Raw genomic sequence first — 19,829 nt, forward strand, 5'->3', positions numbered from 1 at the left:
TCCAATTTTCCATTCTTTTTCTCTCCTAATCTATATCACTGTTAGGACAAAGAAGATATTTTATGAATATTCAGATCATTTAACGAATCAGTTATCTTTAAATTAAGTAAAATTAAATTTCTAGCTTAACGTCCCACAATTATGCAAGGAGACAATGAAGATGTTGAATGAATAGGTGGAATGAATAAAGTGGGAGGAACGGGCAGAACTCCGGGAAAACCCACGCATATAATATTTGTTCACTACAAAATATACTTATCGTAAGCTGGGATCAAACCAGAGATCCACGATCCAGAGGTGTGCGCTCCTACCACTAAGCCACCGCGGCCCCAGAGTTAGCTTTAAAGACACAGACACACACACACTGAGTTAGAGTTAGAAAAAAATCACTGGACACATGGGAAAGCATACTCTAATCTTTGGCTTGCCGAGTGAATATCCACCACCAATATATTTGTTCTTTACTTCACAGTTCTGTGGTTTATTATCTAAACGCGAAACTCGTAACAAGCTTTATACAAAACTGTTCTAACACAGTATCAAACATGAAAATTGAATCACCACCAGACTAGTATCTGTATGAAATACTAATGTAGTCTGTTTAAACTGTTAAATCTAGAGAATCAACGTACACATCTGTTCACAAAAAGCTGGAAACTCGTTCAGAAACTAAGTCCGAAAAAGTGAGCCTAAATCAGTCCGCAGATCTATACACAGGAAATTGCATTTTCCCTCCGTTCTTTATATAGACACTAGCTGCAAACCGTACTGTCATCCGAGCGATGTGAAAATGTAAAAACAAAATCAAACTACTTATTTCTGGGATTAATATTGATTGCACACTTCATGTACAGTTCTAATATGCAAAAACAATCAATATCTTAAGTAGAAATTACTAAAAAAAGACCGAAAATGACTATTTAAAACTTCAAGTGTCAACCTGCGCTTGGAGCGATACAATTATCAATATTATAACGCATTTCCTTCTAAGTGCTTCCGTAGCCAAGCGGGTTTAGTAATGCTGATTGAAATTTCTGAAGCGAAGGGCGACGGTTTGAGACTCCGTGCGGAGAGTTCGTTTTTATTTCTGCCTTTTTTTTTAATATATGTGAACATTGTTATAAATTTCTACTTTGAAGTGCTTGGAAAAACAATCAGACGAACTGTCACTTTTCAAATCTCTGTTACATTTGCTAGCCTACCATTTCCAGAATTTATATATGAAAACGTTAACACAAACGTCAAAAATGTAAATTATTCATGTTCCTGATATATATGTGTGTTGTGTTGTGTATGTGTGTATTGTGTGTCACACAACTCTGTAACACTTTTTTTCGTGAAAAATGTTGAACTAGGAAAACATGACGTATGCCTTGTCGCAGCAGACGAGTTTCTCCACTTAAGCCTACGAATAACAAAATCACCTAGAGACAAACAGCTGCAATTCATTCATTAGTCATGGCTCATCGTGGTCAGAATGTTCGCGAGCAGCTTACTGCTCTTGTTGAATACGATGGTATGAATGTGAGACAAGCTAGCGAACGTCTTGGTGTTCCCTGTTCTACAGCATATACCAATGTTCTACAGCATATACCAATGTTCTACAGCATATACTTGGTGGGAGAAATACTCAGAAACAGGTAACGTGTTTAGAAAACCTGGCAATGGCCTTCACAAAGGGTTTCAAACCCACAAGATCGGGCCCTAGTTGATGTAAGCCGTCGCAATCCTTTCATGTCATCCCGGCAGTTAGTGATAGCGTCTCGTTTTCCTGGCTCCTTCCTCACCGCTCGGCGACGCCTTAAAAATGCAGGGCTTCATGCATATCGAGCCGCGTGTAAGGAGCAATTGACGGATAGTCATAAAGTTGATCGACTAGCATTTGCTGAGGCAAATATTGGTCGTAACTGGGATCATGTAATCTTCACAGATGAAAAGATATTCTCTTCAGCAAATGATGGTCCTCGACTCGTGTATAGACCCACAGGAAAACGTTACGATCCACAGTACATGCACAGAACGCATCCAATGGGGCATGTCACTATTCACTGCTGGGGATGGCTGTGTAAGGATACAGTTGGTGAATTACACCGTATAGAAGGCCGATTGAACAGCCAGAAGTATCTGAATATTGTGTAATATGGCTTGCTCCCCGCTGCGAGAAATTTATTTGAAGACGGCATTGTAGAAGTTCAACAAGATCATAGCTCAATACATGATTCCCATCTAGTTCAAGCCTGGTTTCAAGAGGAACCCAATGTTGAGCTAGTCGACTGGGTTCCAAGAGGATCTGACTTGAACCCAATAGAAAATCTATGGGCGGAAGTTACAAGAAATCTACACGAAAATTGGCCTGATCCCCCACCAAGGACAGCTGACGCATTTTGGGAGCTAGTTTCTGATGCGTGGAAAGAAATAGCACAGGGACATCAATATGTCGCTAGCTTGGTTAACTCATTACCAAGAAGATTAAGATGCGTCATCGAAGCTAACGGCGATTATACGAGATATTAATACCTGAATAAAGATTTGTCTTCATACCCAGGTGACCTTCGCTCTTTCAAGAGCTCACTACGTTTTTCCATTTTTCCTTTAATACTGCTTTCATTGGGACGTTTGCGTTTCGTCGGAATCTGCAATATATATTTATTTCTACTCCTTTGTTTACCCTACACAGATAGTCCAGTGGTTAGCACGTGTGCCTTTGGTGTACGGGGTACTGGGTTCTATTCCCGCTGGGAGAGGCTTGTGTTTTTACCTATCTGTGATAAATCTGTGTTCGTGCCTCTGTTGTTAAAGAGGTATTGCTAAAACTATAAAACCGAGTAAAACAATTACAAATAAAAAAAAAATCAGTTACTGAGGAACGTTCGGTAAGTCAGTTTTGTTTTGATATCTAATGCATAGCGCGTTCGTTGTTGGGTCTTTTAGTCGCGGGTTCAATTTCCGTTAAGGGTCCATTAAAATTTTACTTGAACTAGAATTTATTTGCATGAATCACCCGTCTTCTTTAGCCTAAAGGACTTAAACGTTGAGAAAAGTATATGGTAAAAATGAAATAAATAATAAGGCAGTAATAATGCTATTAATCGGTATCTATCTACATAGGATATAAATGAAAAAGACGTCGTCTATCAGAACAAAAAATGGCTTAACCGTTTGAAATTATTTTTATTAGTTAACACTTTCACTTACCTCTGACTCATGGGCACCCGAAGGGGGCAGGGTGGGCCGCCCTCTGACTCACGAAATGTATACAAACAGAAATACCAAACATAATATATAGCAACCATGAAGATAGCCCCTCCTAGAACATTTTAGGGTGCCATGCGCGGACTGGCTTGTTGTCACGCCATTTTTATTAAGATGCGTATCCTAACAGAGGAGAGGAGTTAAAATTTATGCCAAAAATAGAATATCTCACATTTGTGAGATGAAACTTGACCCCATGCCGTTAACGTCGCCAATATATAGTGGCCCACTTGCCGGTAAATGTCGATCGTCGATATAGCGACGCATCGAAAGATTGCCGCTACTGTCCCTGGCGGCAGGGTTTCGTCGAGTCGAAACAGACATCTAGAGTAGGGGTGTTGCAGTTACCACCACGTAGCGGCGATTCGGTCCGTCTTTCGATTCGTCGCGGAGAATCGGCGAAGGGACCGAAACGACTTATCGCCAGTCATGTGCATGCGTTTATTATTATATATTTGTTTTTCCTGACGAATGTTCCTAAAGTGAGTTCCGGGGTCAAGAGTAACCCATGCTTCTACATCACAAGGTTGCTGTTTCGCGTCATTCCGGGAGAACTTTATATATAGCTTGTAAGTGCTCTCAATGTAAATGAATCATGCATATAGGCTATTTAACATATTTTGGTGGGGTAATTTTGTAATTCATTGGCATTTCGTCGCGTCTCTGCCATCGGTGCCCACTGGTGGTATAATTTTCAAAACGGAAGTGGGCCACCGCGGATCGTTGCAGTGGGGCCATCAATTTTTGGCGAGAGGTCACTAGTTACCCATCGATGGTCCACCGACGCTTACGGCACGGGATAACTCTAAATTAAATTTAATTAGGAAATCACTATAGTTGCTATAAGAACTAGTTTTTGAACTTGGACTGTGTAATATTGGACTTTTGAGGCAAACATTTCCTAAGTTCAACTTCGAGTATCTTCGGGAAACAATAAACCAAAGATAATAGGTTTGAACCCACAATCTAACGTTCACAATCGAAAACATTCTGTAAATCTGTATTTTCCTCTTTTAAGTGTCATAAGATATGTTGATCCGTTATTAGCTCTGCTGTAGAAACAATTCATCAATGTAATACTTAAGGATAAAGTATTTCGAAATTATGTATACATGGGAGCACATGGTAGATGCCTCAATCCAGCTATAATCAATGCCCTCAATTTCCTTCGTGCAGTTCAAACCGATTTTCCTGCAAGCTGTTACACAACGACAATTAGTCTAGTTGTCTACGTGTCGAACTGCTGAGCCAAAGGACGAGGGATCGAATCTCGGAGATGGACATGAAAATTTTTATTACTTGCAGAATTATACATTGCACCCATAATAAAATGAGCATTCAAGCAGTTTGTGTTTCCGTGGAAAAGTAAGAATTTATTTCAAGTTAAACTTGTGAGCAGTGAAGCAAAACGAATTGGGCTCATGGTTGTCCGAATACCTGACGATTTGAATAAATCATACGACACGTCTTTAGTATGGAGTTAAAAGAGCTTTCTGATACGTATAAAGAAATCTCACTGACCTAAAATCCATTACGAAATAGGACCTACCAGAAGCTTCAACACCACGTCTGCGTCACTTCGGTGAACGCTGTATCGAAACTTCCTATATAAATTCCACTCACTTGACGCTAGTCAGTCGACCGTACTTGGTTTGTTAACTAACTATATTGAAGGGGTATAGACGAACAATATGCAAAATCCCTTTTTCAATTTTGTTAGGAAACGAAGAAAATGTGACGCCCTTATGTTTCAGAATTGTTGAACTTTTTTGGGGGGGGAGGGGGTAGATTTTACTCATCTGCTGTAAGTAGTGACTACTGCTGTTAACCACTGCTTTCTTTCATTTTTCATTTACACATCCTATCCTCTTTCAAGTTCGGTTCCACATGCCATTCCATTTAGTTTCATATATTCTGTTCGATTAAACACACACATTCCTCATTTTTTTTTTGCACTATAATCACTTTATTATGCACACATTGTTTCCAGAAATCTAAAGTCATTAAATACACAATAATATTTTTTTTCGAGAGTTTGGTGAGAGGAGAGTGATTACAAAAGGAAAATTTCGTCCAAAGCTTTTCCCGGAGGGAGAGTTCCTAGCATCGCTGCTACGTTCCCTCTTTGCACAGCCATACTTATCCTTTGTATAAGATAGGATGAAGCTCGAGTGTCTCCTGTGTTAATAGTTATACGGTGTCCAACTTCATTAATGAAGTTTAGACCTTCCTGACCCCAGGACCCACAAGTTTCAATGGCTATGGTGACGAAGTGGTATTTGTCCAACAGGTTGCTGTACTTTCGTCTCTTCTCATATTCTCTGCGAGTTGCAACCGTCCCAGCTTTTGTCGAAGATTAGAGGGGGCTAGGGTATCGGTACAAGTGAAATCCCATATTAAAGCCTTCCCTCGTTTCCAAGGCACCAAAGACATTCCATCAGGTCTCTTGCCATCAGAGCGACTACACTCCATTGGCTCTCTCACGGAAGGCGTTCCAGAGGATATGAGGGCTCGCATAATGAGATCGTTAACAGTGGAGTGTCGAGAGTTTCTGCCAGCACTGTGAACACATGATAGGCCATGTATACCTTTCTTACCCACTAAACTTCCGCAAGCAGGGCACTGGTGTTGTTCACAGACATCTGCTCCCAAACGTAACGCACAAGCGATTCGAAAACTTTCGTCGGGAAGATGCAGCCCTAGGGAAGAAGATGGGATAGCTTGTAACCAGGCACCTGCTTCAGGGGAAGAAGTAGCAAGAAGACGTGCCTTATCTTCAGGATTGGTGGAGGACTGAAGAATAGAAGATAATCTGGAGTCTATAAGAGGAGCGTCCCATGAAGTTTGAAAACTTCTCTTATCAAATATCTTTCTCTCTCTTATATGTCAATCTCTTATATGTCCAAATTAACAAAACTGTTTTCTTGCTTTCTTTCTAATAATGATGATTTATATTTCAAGAGAGTTAATTTTAAATAAACTTGCAACCAATTTGTTAATTACTACGAGCATTGAGTTCTTCCTCATTGTGTGTTAATATATATTCTTCAGTGTTTACATTCTAATAATAAATATTTATGCCACAATTAGATATAATTGCAGTATACGAAGGTTAAGTGGGTAATAAAGCAGTTCAAACCAATATCTTACTTCAATCTGTATCGTAGATTACAATTATCGTTAAAAGAAATTGAATATTCGCATCCAAAATTGATTTTATCTAGGTAGAATGGATCGGGATGCGCACGAGACAAGATTTGAGGCCGTCTCATCTCGACAATATGCTGTAAAATTTATGTCTCGACTCGACAAATGTATATTTTTCTATTGGAAGAGATAGACTCTGCGCATCCCTAAGGATGGACAGTTTGAAGAGCCCAATATTCCAAAGCTGGCGGGGTAACCAATTACACCATTACGCAACATCTATTTCAGATACAACCATTATTATACACTTCATTTTCACAAGCTTCTTCTTATAATAACTATATCGATTTCCTACTTAAATTCAATTATAGATAATTGTTTCTTATGTAGCAGCTAATATTCATGCTATACAGTATAAACCAGGTACACATTCAATGTAAATAAATACAAATGTAAGATATTACAGATTACTGGCATTGCGATTTAATCCGATTTTAAGCAGTACATATTTTCTAAATAATTGTTCAAATTGCTTTATAAGAATCCAGATTATGTGGTACCCTAAGTTTTTGTAATGCAAAAAAAAAAAAAGCATATATATATATATATATATATATATATATATATATATATATATATATATATATATATATATATATTAGGGGACTTCCGAGCTTGATCCCCCCCGAAATTTTATGTTTATTCAAATAAAATATTGTAAAGTGAATGAAATATCTTGTAGAATGTTCACATTTCCAAGAAGTTAGCAAAGCCCCCCAAATATATATATGAATAATTTTCATGTTGGACATGTGGTTTTAGGTATTCAACTGTGTTCACATTTCTCATTTTAGCGTTTTCGTATATGAATTATGGACATGGCGGACTAGTAAATGTGACAGGGATTTGAAAAGTGACAGTTCGTCGAATAATGTGTTTCTAATCACTTCACAGTAGAAATTTATAAAAAAGTTCTCATGTATTAAAAAAAAAAAAAAAAAAAAAAAGGAAGAAAAACTTTAACTTTCCGACCGTTGCCCTTCGTTTTAGAAATGTCAGTAGCATTACTAAACCCGCTTGACCACAGACGCAACTTACAAGAGATTGTGTTATAATATTGATAATAGAATCGCTCCAAGCACAGGTTCCTACTTGGAGGTTTAAATATCCATTTTCTGTCGTTTTCAGCAATTTCTACTTAAGATAATGGTTGATTTTGCATATTGAAACTGTGCATGAGGAGTGCAAATATTAATCTCATAAATAAGTAGTTTGATTTTGTTTTTACATTTTCGCATCGCTCGGATGACAGTACGGTTTGCAGCTAGTGTCTATATAAAGAACGGCGGGAACATGCAATTCCCTGTGTATAGACCTGCGGGAATTGTGACGGATCTAGGCTCACTTTTTCGGACTTGGTTTCTGAACGAGTTTTCAGCTTTTTGTGAATAGGAGTGTACAAGTCGATTTAAAAGAACTTGATAAATCTTCCAAAAGGGAAGAGAAATAAATAAGTTTTGAAACAAAGGATGCGGTCAAATTTGTAAACGTAAAAGCGAGGAAGTTTGTAAGTTCCAAGCAAGGATAAAGTTGAACAAAAAACTAGATTCAATATTAAAGGATAACTAGACGAATTAACTGATTTATTAACTGAATTAACTAATTACTACAGATGTAAAATCAATGATAATTCTGAGTGAAAAAGTCCGACTGAATCGGAAACTACCGGAGTTTTCGGCTTAGCTGCGCTGAGTTCTAATCTTGAAAGTGAAATGAAATCTTTCAGTTTAACGTCTCACGATTATACGATTAATTTATACTCTTTAAGCTAAAGGAGGGGACGATTAGGGCAAGTAAATGATGATGGAAGAATTGGTGCAATGAGAATGTAGAGGTTTCGTTTCCATTCTTTGACAATAAACTTACATTTAAATTTTCATGGACTTCAATAAACTAATTAATAAATTAAGAGCTTCTACATAGAACCAAAACGTTTCCATTACTTTACTAGGTATCACAATAATATTTATTTGAATTAATCCTATTTGGTCTAGGAATTAATTCGTGCGGTTTTTAATAAAAATTGAAGCTTTATTTCAAAAACAAAGTAAATGAATACGTTAACAAAAATATTGTCCATCGCTAGCCACTATTTTCTCCCATCTTTCAGGCAATTTACGGATTCCGTGTCGAAAGAATTCCTCATCTTTTGACGCAATCTAATCAAAGATCCATTTTTCGATATTTTCTGAAGAAGTGAACCGCTGTCCAATCAAATCGTTATTCATGCAATCGATCAAGTAGTAGTCAGACGGAGCAGTGTCTGGTGAATATCGCGGGTGGAGTAACACTTTCCATCCGACATTTTCCAAATAGGTTTTGACCGGTTTTGCGACATGTGGTCGAGCGTTATCATCTTGATAAATAAGTTTATTATGCCTGTTATTCCATTCTGGTCGTTTTCAGGCCAGAGCTTGCTTCAAACGCATTACTTGTTGTCGATAGCGGTGTCCATTAATAGTTTCACCAAGTTTCAGAAGTTCATAGTACACCACACGTTTCAAATCCCACCATATATACAGCATAACCTTTGCACAATGAATATCTCGTTTCGGTTGTGAAGGACCTGGTTCACCTTGCTTCACCCAGGCCTTTTTTCGTTTAGGATTCTCGTAATGAATTCACTTCTCATCACCAGTTACAATTCGATGCAAAAATCCCTTCCTTTTCTGTCTTTGAAGCAGCAATTCGCAAACGGTTTTTCTTCTTTCAACGTCTTTCTTTTCAATTCATGTGAAACCCAATAAGACATCTTTTGAATCATTCCTATGGCTTTGAGACGTTTGGAAACTGTTGTTTGCTCAACTCCAAATGCTTCTGCAAGTTCGTCCTGCGTTTGACACGAATCCTGATCAAGCAATGCTCTCAATTCTTCATCTTCAAATTCTTTTGGCTGTCCAAATTGCTTTTGGTCTTCCAAGCTGAAATCACCACCTTTAAACCGTGCAAACCACTTCTGACACGTTCGCTCAGCTAGAGCATGGTCACCAAACACTTCCACTAAAATATGATGACTTGCGGTAGCACTTTTCTTCATGTTAAAGCAATGAAGAATAACTCCCCGCAAAAACACTTTATCAGGCACAAAATGCGCCATTTTCAGTTGAAGAAAAAATGTTGTTGTTTTCGCTTCAAGCAACTGACATATACTAAACAAGATGCTCAATGACAGTAGTTTTCAACGCATGTTTGGATCAACGAAACTATGGGACAATAAGCTACTTACGCCATCTTTTGTAAAACCGCACGAATTAATTCCTAGACCAAATAGATATCATGTTTTGACATTAATGAAGATTCACATATATCTTAATGGATAAAGTGTTCATTACCTTTCAATATTGCTTTCGATTCCTCACGTCGTTCATCGTAAACTCTTGTTCCAGCGACCTCCCGAAGCAGTTTTAACCGATGAGAATCAGGAGCTGTGGCCATTTGGTTAATCTACAAAGTAAAGAATCAGCCTTGTATCACAACCTTGTGTAAAGAATCAACACAAATCAATAAATACAGCTTCCTCATGGCTACATGATTAGCGTACGCACCTTCGGTGCGGTAGACCCGGATTCGATCCACAGTGGTAGTTCATGTGGTTCAGATTCTGTTAAGATATAGGTAGCTCTATGTATCGGGGATGAAATGAACTTCAATTTCAAACCAATGAAGACCAAGAAGGAAAATACCATAATTCATTGGTCAACTTCAAATCTTGTATGCAATATTGGTCAATTTTGCACAACACCGGAAAATTACCGTACTTGATTCACTGACTGAAGTTTAATATCCTTTTTCAGTACCGAAGCAATATAATACACAATCTATTGTTTAAAGTGGGATTCAGACCACTATTCGCTATTGCATCTAAGTTAAATACCCACCGCAGATCGATTCTGGCTGGTATCACACGCAGAGCCAGTACGCGTGTCAACTGCTTAACTACACACGATTACTGCCATATCTGGTAATGCTTAAAAAAAATCAAATAAAACAACTTGAGCCACTATCTTTCTATTAAAACGCTACAATAGCACTGAAAACGCTTCAGCTCCAACCTGTAACTTTTGATTTCAAACCATTGCACAGTGGTTCAGGATGAGCAAAAACCTGGCCAAAACCTATAATTGGTTATAAAAATGTACAAAATGCTTCTAAAGTCCCAAATATGTGAGAATTGTATATTTATAGTACTAAGAATTAACGAACACGTTTATCGTTCGGTTGCACTAGCCCTATTTGCACGAGAGAGTTAGTACAAAATGTTTGTAAACACTAATAAAGTACTGTGTATTCGTGTGCAATACGTCAGTACACTCACACATACTAATCTGCATTACACTCATACATACAAGTCTTCGTTATACTCACACACAAATAAAAAACGAGAACTGATTTTGTCAACCAAATCTGTACGTCACTCATTACTGTCACAAACAATATCGCTGAATACAGATGGGATGACTTCATTATTTTGGCTGCTGGACCTAGCATTGGCTACTCTTCCATGCTTGATGTCTTCAACAGCAGTCGTCCTTCGTGTGACAAGCACCGTCTTTTCTTACCGGTAGCCACGTACCTAATACTCGCAAGAAATACAGCACAAGTAATCAGAAGCATATGCAGCATGTCCCGATTCGTGATCGTGCGAGAGAATTTGCGTGAGTGATCTTCCCGAAATGCTCGTATGTCTTTATTCCGTGCCTCTTATGCCTCTTCGGAAAGCTGATTTATTGGTAAAACGGCATTCTGTATCACAGCCGAACCATGAACAAGTATTTTGTGGACACTATCAGACATACAGAACCAACAGTAAAGATGAACAAACAGTTTGGCAGTCTCCAGTGAATAACTGTCAAAAGCCTTGGGATCAACATCAAGTCCAGAGTTGATTACAGATAGTATCACCGCAAAACGTGTAATCAGTTGTTCAGAAATACCGTTGTTTGTGAAGATTGGTGTGCGTCCGCAAAAAATCTCCTAGCAGTGTTCCACCATTGCTTGTTCCACTGCCTCCTGCTTTGGGTCTATCAACATTAAGGCTTACTTTTTCTCTAAACTGCTTCTGAATCTCATGTTTCCGTGAGTAATTGGTGATAACTTGGATAAATGTAGACAGTTGCATTGGCTTTTGGTTAGCTTAGCATCGAGAAATAATGCGAGCACCTCTTCTTTAGTGTACGGTTTGGGTTAAATGCTCTGCCTTTGCGCTCATAAACGCTTGTCTCATCTTACGAGCTCTAGTCAGAGTTGTTTCTGTCGTCTCACGAAGTACTTTTGCTGCATCTTCTTGTCCTGGTGCCCGACGACTTATTTTGGCAGCAAAGGCCAGTTCCGATGTACACTCATGTCCAAAATTATTCTCGCATGTCTATAAATATGCTGTTCTAGGAATATAATTTGATAACGAATTCGCCCGGTATTTCTTACAATGTTAGTATGTGTATAATCGGCAAAGACATGTATGTGGCAAATTTCATGTCAAAAGAAAAATGAAATGAAATTTTTGATTTTTACGTCCCACGCTTATGCCGGTTAGGCTAAAGGAGACGGTGATGATGAGAGATGAATGAAATGGTGGAATAAAGTGGGAGGAAACGGGAGAACCCCGAGAAAACCCACGCACACGGTGTTTGTCCACCACAAAGTTCACTTGGCGGGAGCAGGGTTAATGTCAAAAGAGCAGCAAATAAGAACAATAAAACGAAAATAAAACTTTCTTGTCCATTTAGCAACATTTTGTTTTACTCATTCTAATTTTCGTATTTATAATTCTTTCCCTATGAAATTTACGACAAATACACACGTAGTATCAATATTAAAAGTACCCTGCAAAACCATTATCAAATTATATTCTTACAAGAGAACAGTTATAGATATGCGACAATAATTTTGGACATAAGTGTACTTGCAGATGTACGTAAGTCTTTCGTTTTTCTCCGTTTGGTTCGGTCACCAGATTCTCCAAAATCCTTCGATGGACCACCTCCAGGATTTGATCGACGTTCCATCTGTCCCTGAATTGTAAACGTCAGTTCTCCATTAAGCCATTCTGTATGCGTCTTCAGAAAGATATCATGATTTCTGCCAATCTTACACAGTTTTTGGTACACTTGCTGCAAAACCTGGAAACAGTTCTTCGAATATCTTCACTAACGTGAGCTGGGTGATCACCAATGCCAAACTGCGTCAAAACCAGGTCTCGACATGCCGTGTTTGCTCCCTCTGACAATGACCTTTCATTTCTCTCATTTTCTCATAGAACTGGATGTGTCTCAGCTTCATGATGAACTACAGACGTCCAGCAAGTAAAAAGTAAGAATTATTAATTTCGGTGTACTGTCACCACACACAATCACAAAGAAACATGTATTTCACGAACTCGCACATATTCGCATCTAAACTTCATTCATCATGGATTATTCTTTCAGACCATTTCAACAACTCCGCTGGGGAACGCTGAGCACTATACTAAATCTTTGCAGTTTTGTGGATCTTCTGCTAACACAAATGAGACTTTGTCACATTAACAAATTTTTTTTGGGTGAAACGTACATATGGAAGATACTGCATACCTACGTTGGACAGTTGCAGTGCTTGAGAGGTATATTGGTGCAATATACAACAAGTGTTTCTTGTAACCACATATTCTTAGATATGAAGCCATGAACTTAAATGTCAAATACTCTACTCGGCAACTATTTTGGAGACATGTTCACAATGGTTAACTTCCACCCTTTCTAACTCACCCATTACATGTTACTCGTGTTTATTGTTTGTATATAGTAAACTTCGGATATTTCTTAACCCATACGCTAAACCAGTATCATTCTAACGCAATTTTCAAAAATTGGGTTTTGGCCAGCTTTTTGCTCGTCCTGAACCACTGTGCATTGATTTACGGTTATTTGTGATTTCACATTTAACGAAAACAAATATTTTAAAGTATGTGTACTTTAAAAAATATTTAAATAGATCTTTTTTCGTAAAGTTTATTTCTTTTTAAATTATTGTTCAAATCCTTTGTATTTTAATAAACCTTCTCCAAAATCAATGCAAATGAATTATGCTGCCATCTTTGGAGTTCTTTTAAACTATACGTTTGTGGACGTTTATATATTTGTGGCCAATCCTTTCGACAATGAGATCTCGGAAGCTACAGGCTCTAGAAAGATGACGTTTTCACTGATTGATTGCAAATTTTATGTAGATTGTCCAGTTTTAATTGAAAATTTAAAAAACATGGTTATTATTTTTTATTACATTTTTACGGGTACACTGGAAGTGTTGAAATTAAAAAAAAAAACTAAAGCATCATACCCTACGCATTATACATTCCAACAGAGCATAACTGTATATATGGGTTGCATGCCTCTCAGGCGTTTGTTTCATGGCCAAATTATAATGAAAAACGAAGGATAACCATTTCTCCAGCCTAAGTTGAATCTTTATTGTTTGGAGTGTTTTGCCCAATGTACACCATATATCATTGACATTGTAATTAATTGTGTGTGTAATGTATTTGCTTACTACATACTGCATGCAAGAAGAAAGATAACACTGATCATACATGGGTTAAAAACTCCAACCGGAAGTTGGCTCAAATCATGCAAACGGTGCGAGATATTGAAAAAGTAACCGAAAAATCTCCCCTTTATGGTATCTCTTGCCGATTTTTATCAAGACGTCTTTCACTTGTGTCCTTAAAGGGACATGTACAGATGTGAGGAATAGCAAGGAGATTCATGCTCATATGTGAATGATGCGCTGTGTAGAGAGCGCAGGTACAGCTAGTCTATATATTAAAATGCTAGGTATATATGTTTGTGGTCAAGAAAAGTTTATATGTTTGACAATGATATCTCGAAAACTATAAGCTCTAGAAAGATGCCGTTTTCACTGATCGATTGGAAATATTGTGTAGATTGTTCAGTTCTAATGATTTTTTTAAAAAAAGACCTTTCTTTATTACATTCTTTAGGGGTATATTGGAAGTATTGACATTTTAAAAAGTATCATATCCTACGGGTTATACATTCCAACACCACACATTTGTATGCGGGGTTAGTATATCTCTCCGGCGTTTGTTTCATGGTCAAACTATAATGAAAAACGAAGGATAACCATTTCTCCAGTCTAAGATGAATCTTTATTGTTTGGAGTGTTTTGCTCAATGAACACCATATATCACTGACATTACTTCAACCGAAAGTAGGTTTAAATCTTACAAACGCTGCGAGATACAGAAAAAATAATCGAAAAAAAAATCTCCCCTTTATGATACCAGTTGCAGATTTTTATCAAGACGTCCTTCCCTTGTATCTGTAAAGGGACATGTACAGATATTGTGAGGAATGACAAGGAGATTCATGTTCATATGTGAATGATGCTCTGTGTAGAGAGTGCAGGTTCAGCTAGTGTTTAAATAAAATGACTGTCTGATTATTTCAATAAAAGTTACACGAACTTAAACAAAATATTAATAACATGATGTACAATTAATGCGTTTTACTATTTTACGTTAGTCTTAAATTATATGACCGTTAATGGAGCCACTTAACAAACGAGCCACGAGTTAATCGAGCCACGCGAATTAAAGAGCATAATATTTCGCCCTTTGTCGATGGATATTTTCATTGGTTGAAATGACAATGGGAGGGAGATAACAAAAGACAAAGCTAACGCAGTTAATGCAATACGGCATGACGGCGTCTTCAGTATTGCAGAAATTCTATAAGCAGTTGCATTACCATCTAAAGACTCCAACTATCTACTTAAAATTACCTTGTTCCATATTTACTTTAAGTTTCTGGGTTTTGATCAAATATGATTTGTCTCTTTTATTTTTATTTATTTATTTTTTTCGATTTGTTACAATCCGAAAGCAGAGATAGTTTGCACCACATCTAATATGTTATTTGATACTATTCCCAATTTGAAAGTTATCACATAAGATATATATCATTTACAATCGGCTTCTACGCACATTGCCAGTCAATATTAAATTCAGGAAAAAAGAGAGAAAAACGAAGAAAATAAGTATCATTTCTTTAAATGCTACTGAACAACTGTTTCAATTTCAAAACAGATGAACGTTTAGAATCATTTGGCATTAAATTCAACTGTGCACTTATCTATAGTGACATAGACAAGTGTACAATTTGTATAACCGTTCACTATTAGAAACTGCTCATAGATAAAACTAAGATAACATACCTTTCCCTGCTTGACAATGTAGTACGGATTTGACCTGGAAAAGCCGGCAGACTCCAACAAATTCATGACATCTGATCTGGGAACCATCTTTTTATTCAAGAAATACTGGTCCTTTTTGGCTCCAATAACACGTCGAAGAAACACTTCATCCTTATCAATCTAGAAAAGAAATCAGAAGCATTAAAAGAGAAACATCCGATTCACAGCCACCCTTTTGAACCTCCCGATCTCATTGAGCCCAGTATCGTAGCGCCTAGAGTATCAGCTGACGAGTTTTACGAAGGTAATTATATCCTTTCCCTCCGGGTCATCAGGAGGTATGGACAGTCTCCTTCCTTCAATATTAAAGGACCTCCTACTATCCCAAGAGTGCAAAGCTAAAGACCACCTGACTAACGCCATCTGTGATTTTCTCCACCTGATTATTTCGGGTGATGGGCCCACGGAAATTAGACCTATTTTCTTTGGAGCATCACTAATAGTTTTGAGGAAGAAAAGTGGCAGCATTCGTCCCATTGCAATGTGTGAAGGCAATAGGCAATGTGTGGAGGAGATTGTCAGCCAAAGTAATTTGCCATAGAATTAGAGAACACATTTTCTATCCCCACATCAACTGGGAGTTTGCGCCCCACATGGAGTAGAAGCAGCAGTCCACGCTGCTCGTATGTACTACTCTTTTCCGTACCATCAGGAGAAAGTCTTTCTGAATAAGACTTTAGAAACGCATTTAACGAGTTGAATCGTAATTCTATGCTCATACAGGTAAAAAACCGTTTCCCGTCAATTTATCGATACGTTTATTAGTGTTACTCGCAACCGAGCAACTTATACTTAGGAGACGAAATAATCCCCTTTCAACGTGGCGTACAACAAGGCGACTCTCTTGGCCCTGGTTTGTTCGCACTAACTTTACAATCCATCGTTAACAGTATCAATACGGAACTGAATATATGGTATTTGGATGACGGGACTGTAGCTGGAGACAAGGAGTACTAGAGGCATTAGAAATGATCCGTAGACAGGCTAAGGAGATCGGATTGCAAATGAATATCTCCAAATGTAAGGTGAGCTTTCTCGGAGTCTCCAATGAGCAGGCTAATAACCTCTTCAAGCTGTTTGACGAAGCCGCGTCTGGGATTCAAAGAATTTCGACAGATAACGCCAGCTTACTAGGAGCAGCATTATCTAATGAGGCAAGACGAACAATATTAAAAGATAAAATTTCTATATTAGAATTCTTCTTTACACATCTGTCCTTGATTTCAGCACACTCTGCCTTTTACCTACTACGCGCCTCATTGTCCATGCCAAGGCTGCTATACTTTCTTCGCTGTGCTTCATCTTGGCGGGATGCTGATCTTCTAGAATGCTATGACAACACCTTAAAAACCGGTCTAGAATCTATTCTGAATTGCTCACTCAACAATAACTCTTGGTTGCAGGCGTCCCTCCCTTTTAACCACGGAGGTCTCGGCAATCGCCGCGCCATGGACCTGGCTATTTCATCCTTTCTGTTTTCACTCCATGGCGCTAAGCTGTTGATCGAGACCGTTCTCCACAAGATCTTAGCCTTGTAACGGATTCGGATGTCAACGACAGCATTTCTAAGTAGTCATTTATCGTGGGATCAGATCCCCCTGATCTTGGTAAGAGAGGATTACAATCCTCTTGGGACGATCCCCTTATAAATCATCACTTTACTTCTCTACTTCAGTCATCCGACAACCCAGAAGACAAGACCAGACTCTTAGCTTAGCTACATCATCTCCTGAAGCAGGAGCTTGGCTCTATGCTATCCCATCACCTTCTTTAGGATTGCATCTTTCCAATGACAGCTTTCGAATTGCCAGTGCACTGCGTTTGGGAGCAGATGTTTGCGAGCAACACAGATGCCCTGCCTGTAGAAGTGTCATAAACAAGAAGGGCCTTCAAGGACTCTCCTGCGCCAATAGTGCGGACAGACATTCACGCCACTCCAGCTTCAACGACATTATCATGAGGGCACTAATTTCAGCAGGCGTTCCTTCTATACGCGAACCGTTGGGATACAGTCGTGCAGACGGTAAGAGGCCAGATGGTATGACCCTAATACCATGAAAGAAAGGAAAAGCATTTCTATGGGATTTTACTTGTTCCGATACCTTCGCCCCATCAAATCTACATTCTTCTTCAGCACAAGCTGGCAACGTGGCTGCTCGCCGCGAAACAGAAAAACGCAAGAAGTACAGCAATTTACTTGACAAATATCATTTTCCTATAGCTATCGAATCAGGTGGTTCCTGGGGTCCCGAAGGTCTTAACTTTATAAAAGAAATCGGACACCGCATTTATTTATCGTCAGGAGACGCTAGAGCAACCTCTTTTCTATTGCAACGCATTAGTATGGCAGTACAAAGAGAGAACGTTGCATCAGTTTTGGGAACGCTACCCTCTGGTAAGGAACTGGAGGAGATCTTTTTTTTGTAATCATCTCGACGAAAGTTTGAAAGTGCTGTAGCTATTAATTATATTTTATAAAAGTTTATATATATATATTGTCTGTGCCTATAGTGTAACGTCATCATAACCAGAAGAGCGCTTTGATACGTGTAATGGCGGTATTTTAGCCGCAAAATTTTCATGTTTATGTTTTATTTTAGTTACTTTTAGTTCGTACGAGTAACATACAACAACATCCGATAATTTTGGATAATATTTATATATATTATTTCGTGTCCCATATACATCCATGGTTAAAAGTAATGGTACTTCATTAACATGTGCAGTTGTCTTCATACTGCTAACTGTAATAAAATTTATCTAGAAAAGTATTTTTTAAATAAGTATTTCAAATTAAGAATACATAAATAAACAAAGTGAATAGATGTTATTCAGACAGACTGACAACCTGAAAAAATCAACTTCGTGGCCAAACACTTATTCGTAAATTTATACAAAAATTTACAAAAAAAAAAGTCCATTAAACATTAATGTTTCGAGACAACCTCATGTCCCGTTAAGGATCAAATTAACAATATAAATGACAAGCAATAAAATCTAATACTTTTCTTCGGAATGTATACACAATTATATATAATAGAATGCCGACAGCTACAAGTGGCCAAACGCTGTTCTCTTTCTATTCTTCTTTTTTTTTATGTTTTGAGGAAGAGGTGATTACATCGATTTTTTCCATAATTACATATATAGTGGTGTATAAAATTAAAGAAACAAAGCAGGATACTTCGTTGTAACTGCTGTACAGCATATCAAATATACACAGAAGAAACATGTTGACAACAGTAAAACGTAAGCAAAATAACGAATCAACTCATTAAATTAAAACATTAATACTTACTGGAAGTCTTCCATCAGAATTATCGAAAATAATTTCGACGTAAGCTGATATAACACGAGGACCGGTGCCTTCATGAAGTAAAGCTTGTCGTTGCTCCGGCCTCAAGTGAGAGAATTCATCACTAAGCACAAATTGGATAGCTATAAATAAATGAAATGCAAATACTCAATGTTCTGCAGTTTAAGAAGGAAACTTAGTACATTATGTTTCGACTTTTAAAACGGGTAACTTAATTACAAAAAAATAGGAAAACACAGTATCTGCGTGGTTAAGTAAAATATGCCTCATGACCACCATCGATTTCATTTGAAAGTGGTAAACTTATTAAAACTAATGTCCTTTGAAGGAAAAAATATCATAGTAATATACACACTTCTAATGTGGTATCTAATTATCTACATCTTAATCTATTTACTAAATAATATATAGCAGATATTATTTATGCAAAATAAAACTGTTGGGAGATTAGAAAGATGTATTAATTACAATAATACGTCCCAGATCACTGCCATATAAAATTGTTGTTAAAAGAAAAGGAATGATATATAATATTCTCGTTTACATTGTAGTTTTTGAAACTTTTACAGCTTTATAAAATGTATTGGTTCTAATATCTAAAGTTTATATATATGTTATAATTTATATCAGTATATGCGGGAATACAAAATGGTATTAAAGTGCACGTCCGGTATTAGCTAAATGATGTTAAATTATTTTCTTGCTTATTATTTATATAGGACCCGATGGCAGAACTTTGTCTTTCTGCAATGAGCTTTTTTAAGTCAAAACTTTTCTGCAGGAATTCTGCAAAAATTTTCTGCAG

The 19,829-nt window shown here is 37.6% G+C and overlaps 1 protein-coding gene across 1 annotated transcript in view; it reads right to left on the reverse strand.

Moving 5' to 3' along the window:
* Positions 1-19,829, reverse strand: part of SMC3 (structural maintenance of chromosomes 3) — a 152,963-nt gene that overhangs the window by 121,926 nt on the left and 11,208 nt on the right. The window contains exons 4-6 of the mRNA XM_081763303.1: positions 19,007-19,146; positions 15,670-15,828; positions 9,792-9,903 (exon numbers count right to left, since the gene is read on the reverse strand). Of these exons, the coding sequence (XP_081619429.1) occupies positions 9,792-9,903; positions 15,670-15,828; positions 19,007-19,146 (411 nt within the window). The remainder of the gene's footprint in view (positions 1-9,791; positions 9,904-15,669; positions 15,829-19,006; positions 19,147-19,829) is intronic.

Source organism: Thermobia domestica, chromosome 1, assembly GCF_964235325.1.
Source record: "Thermobia domestica chromosome 1, izTheDome1.hap1.1, whole genome shotgun sequence".
NCBI classification, from domain to species: domain Eukaryota; kingdom Metazoa; phylum Arthropoda; class Insecta; order Zygentoma; family Lepismatidae; genus Thermobia; species Thermobia domestica.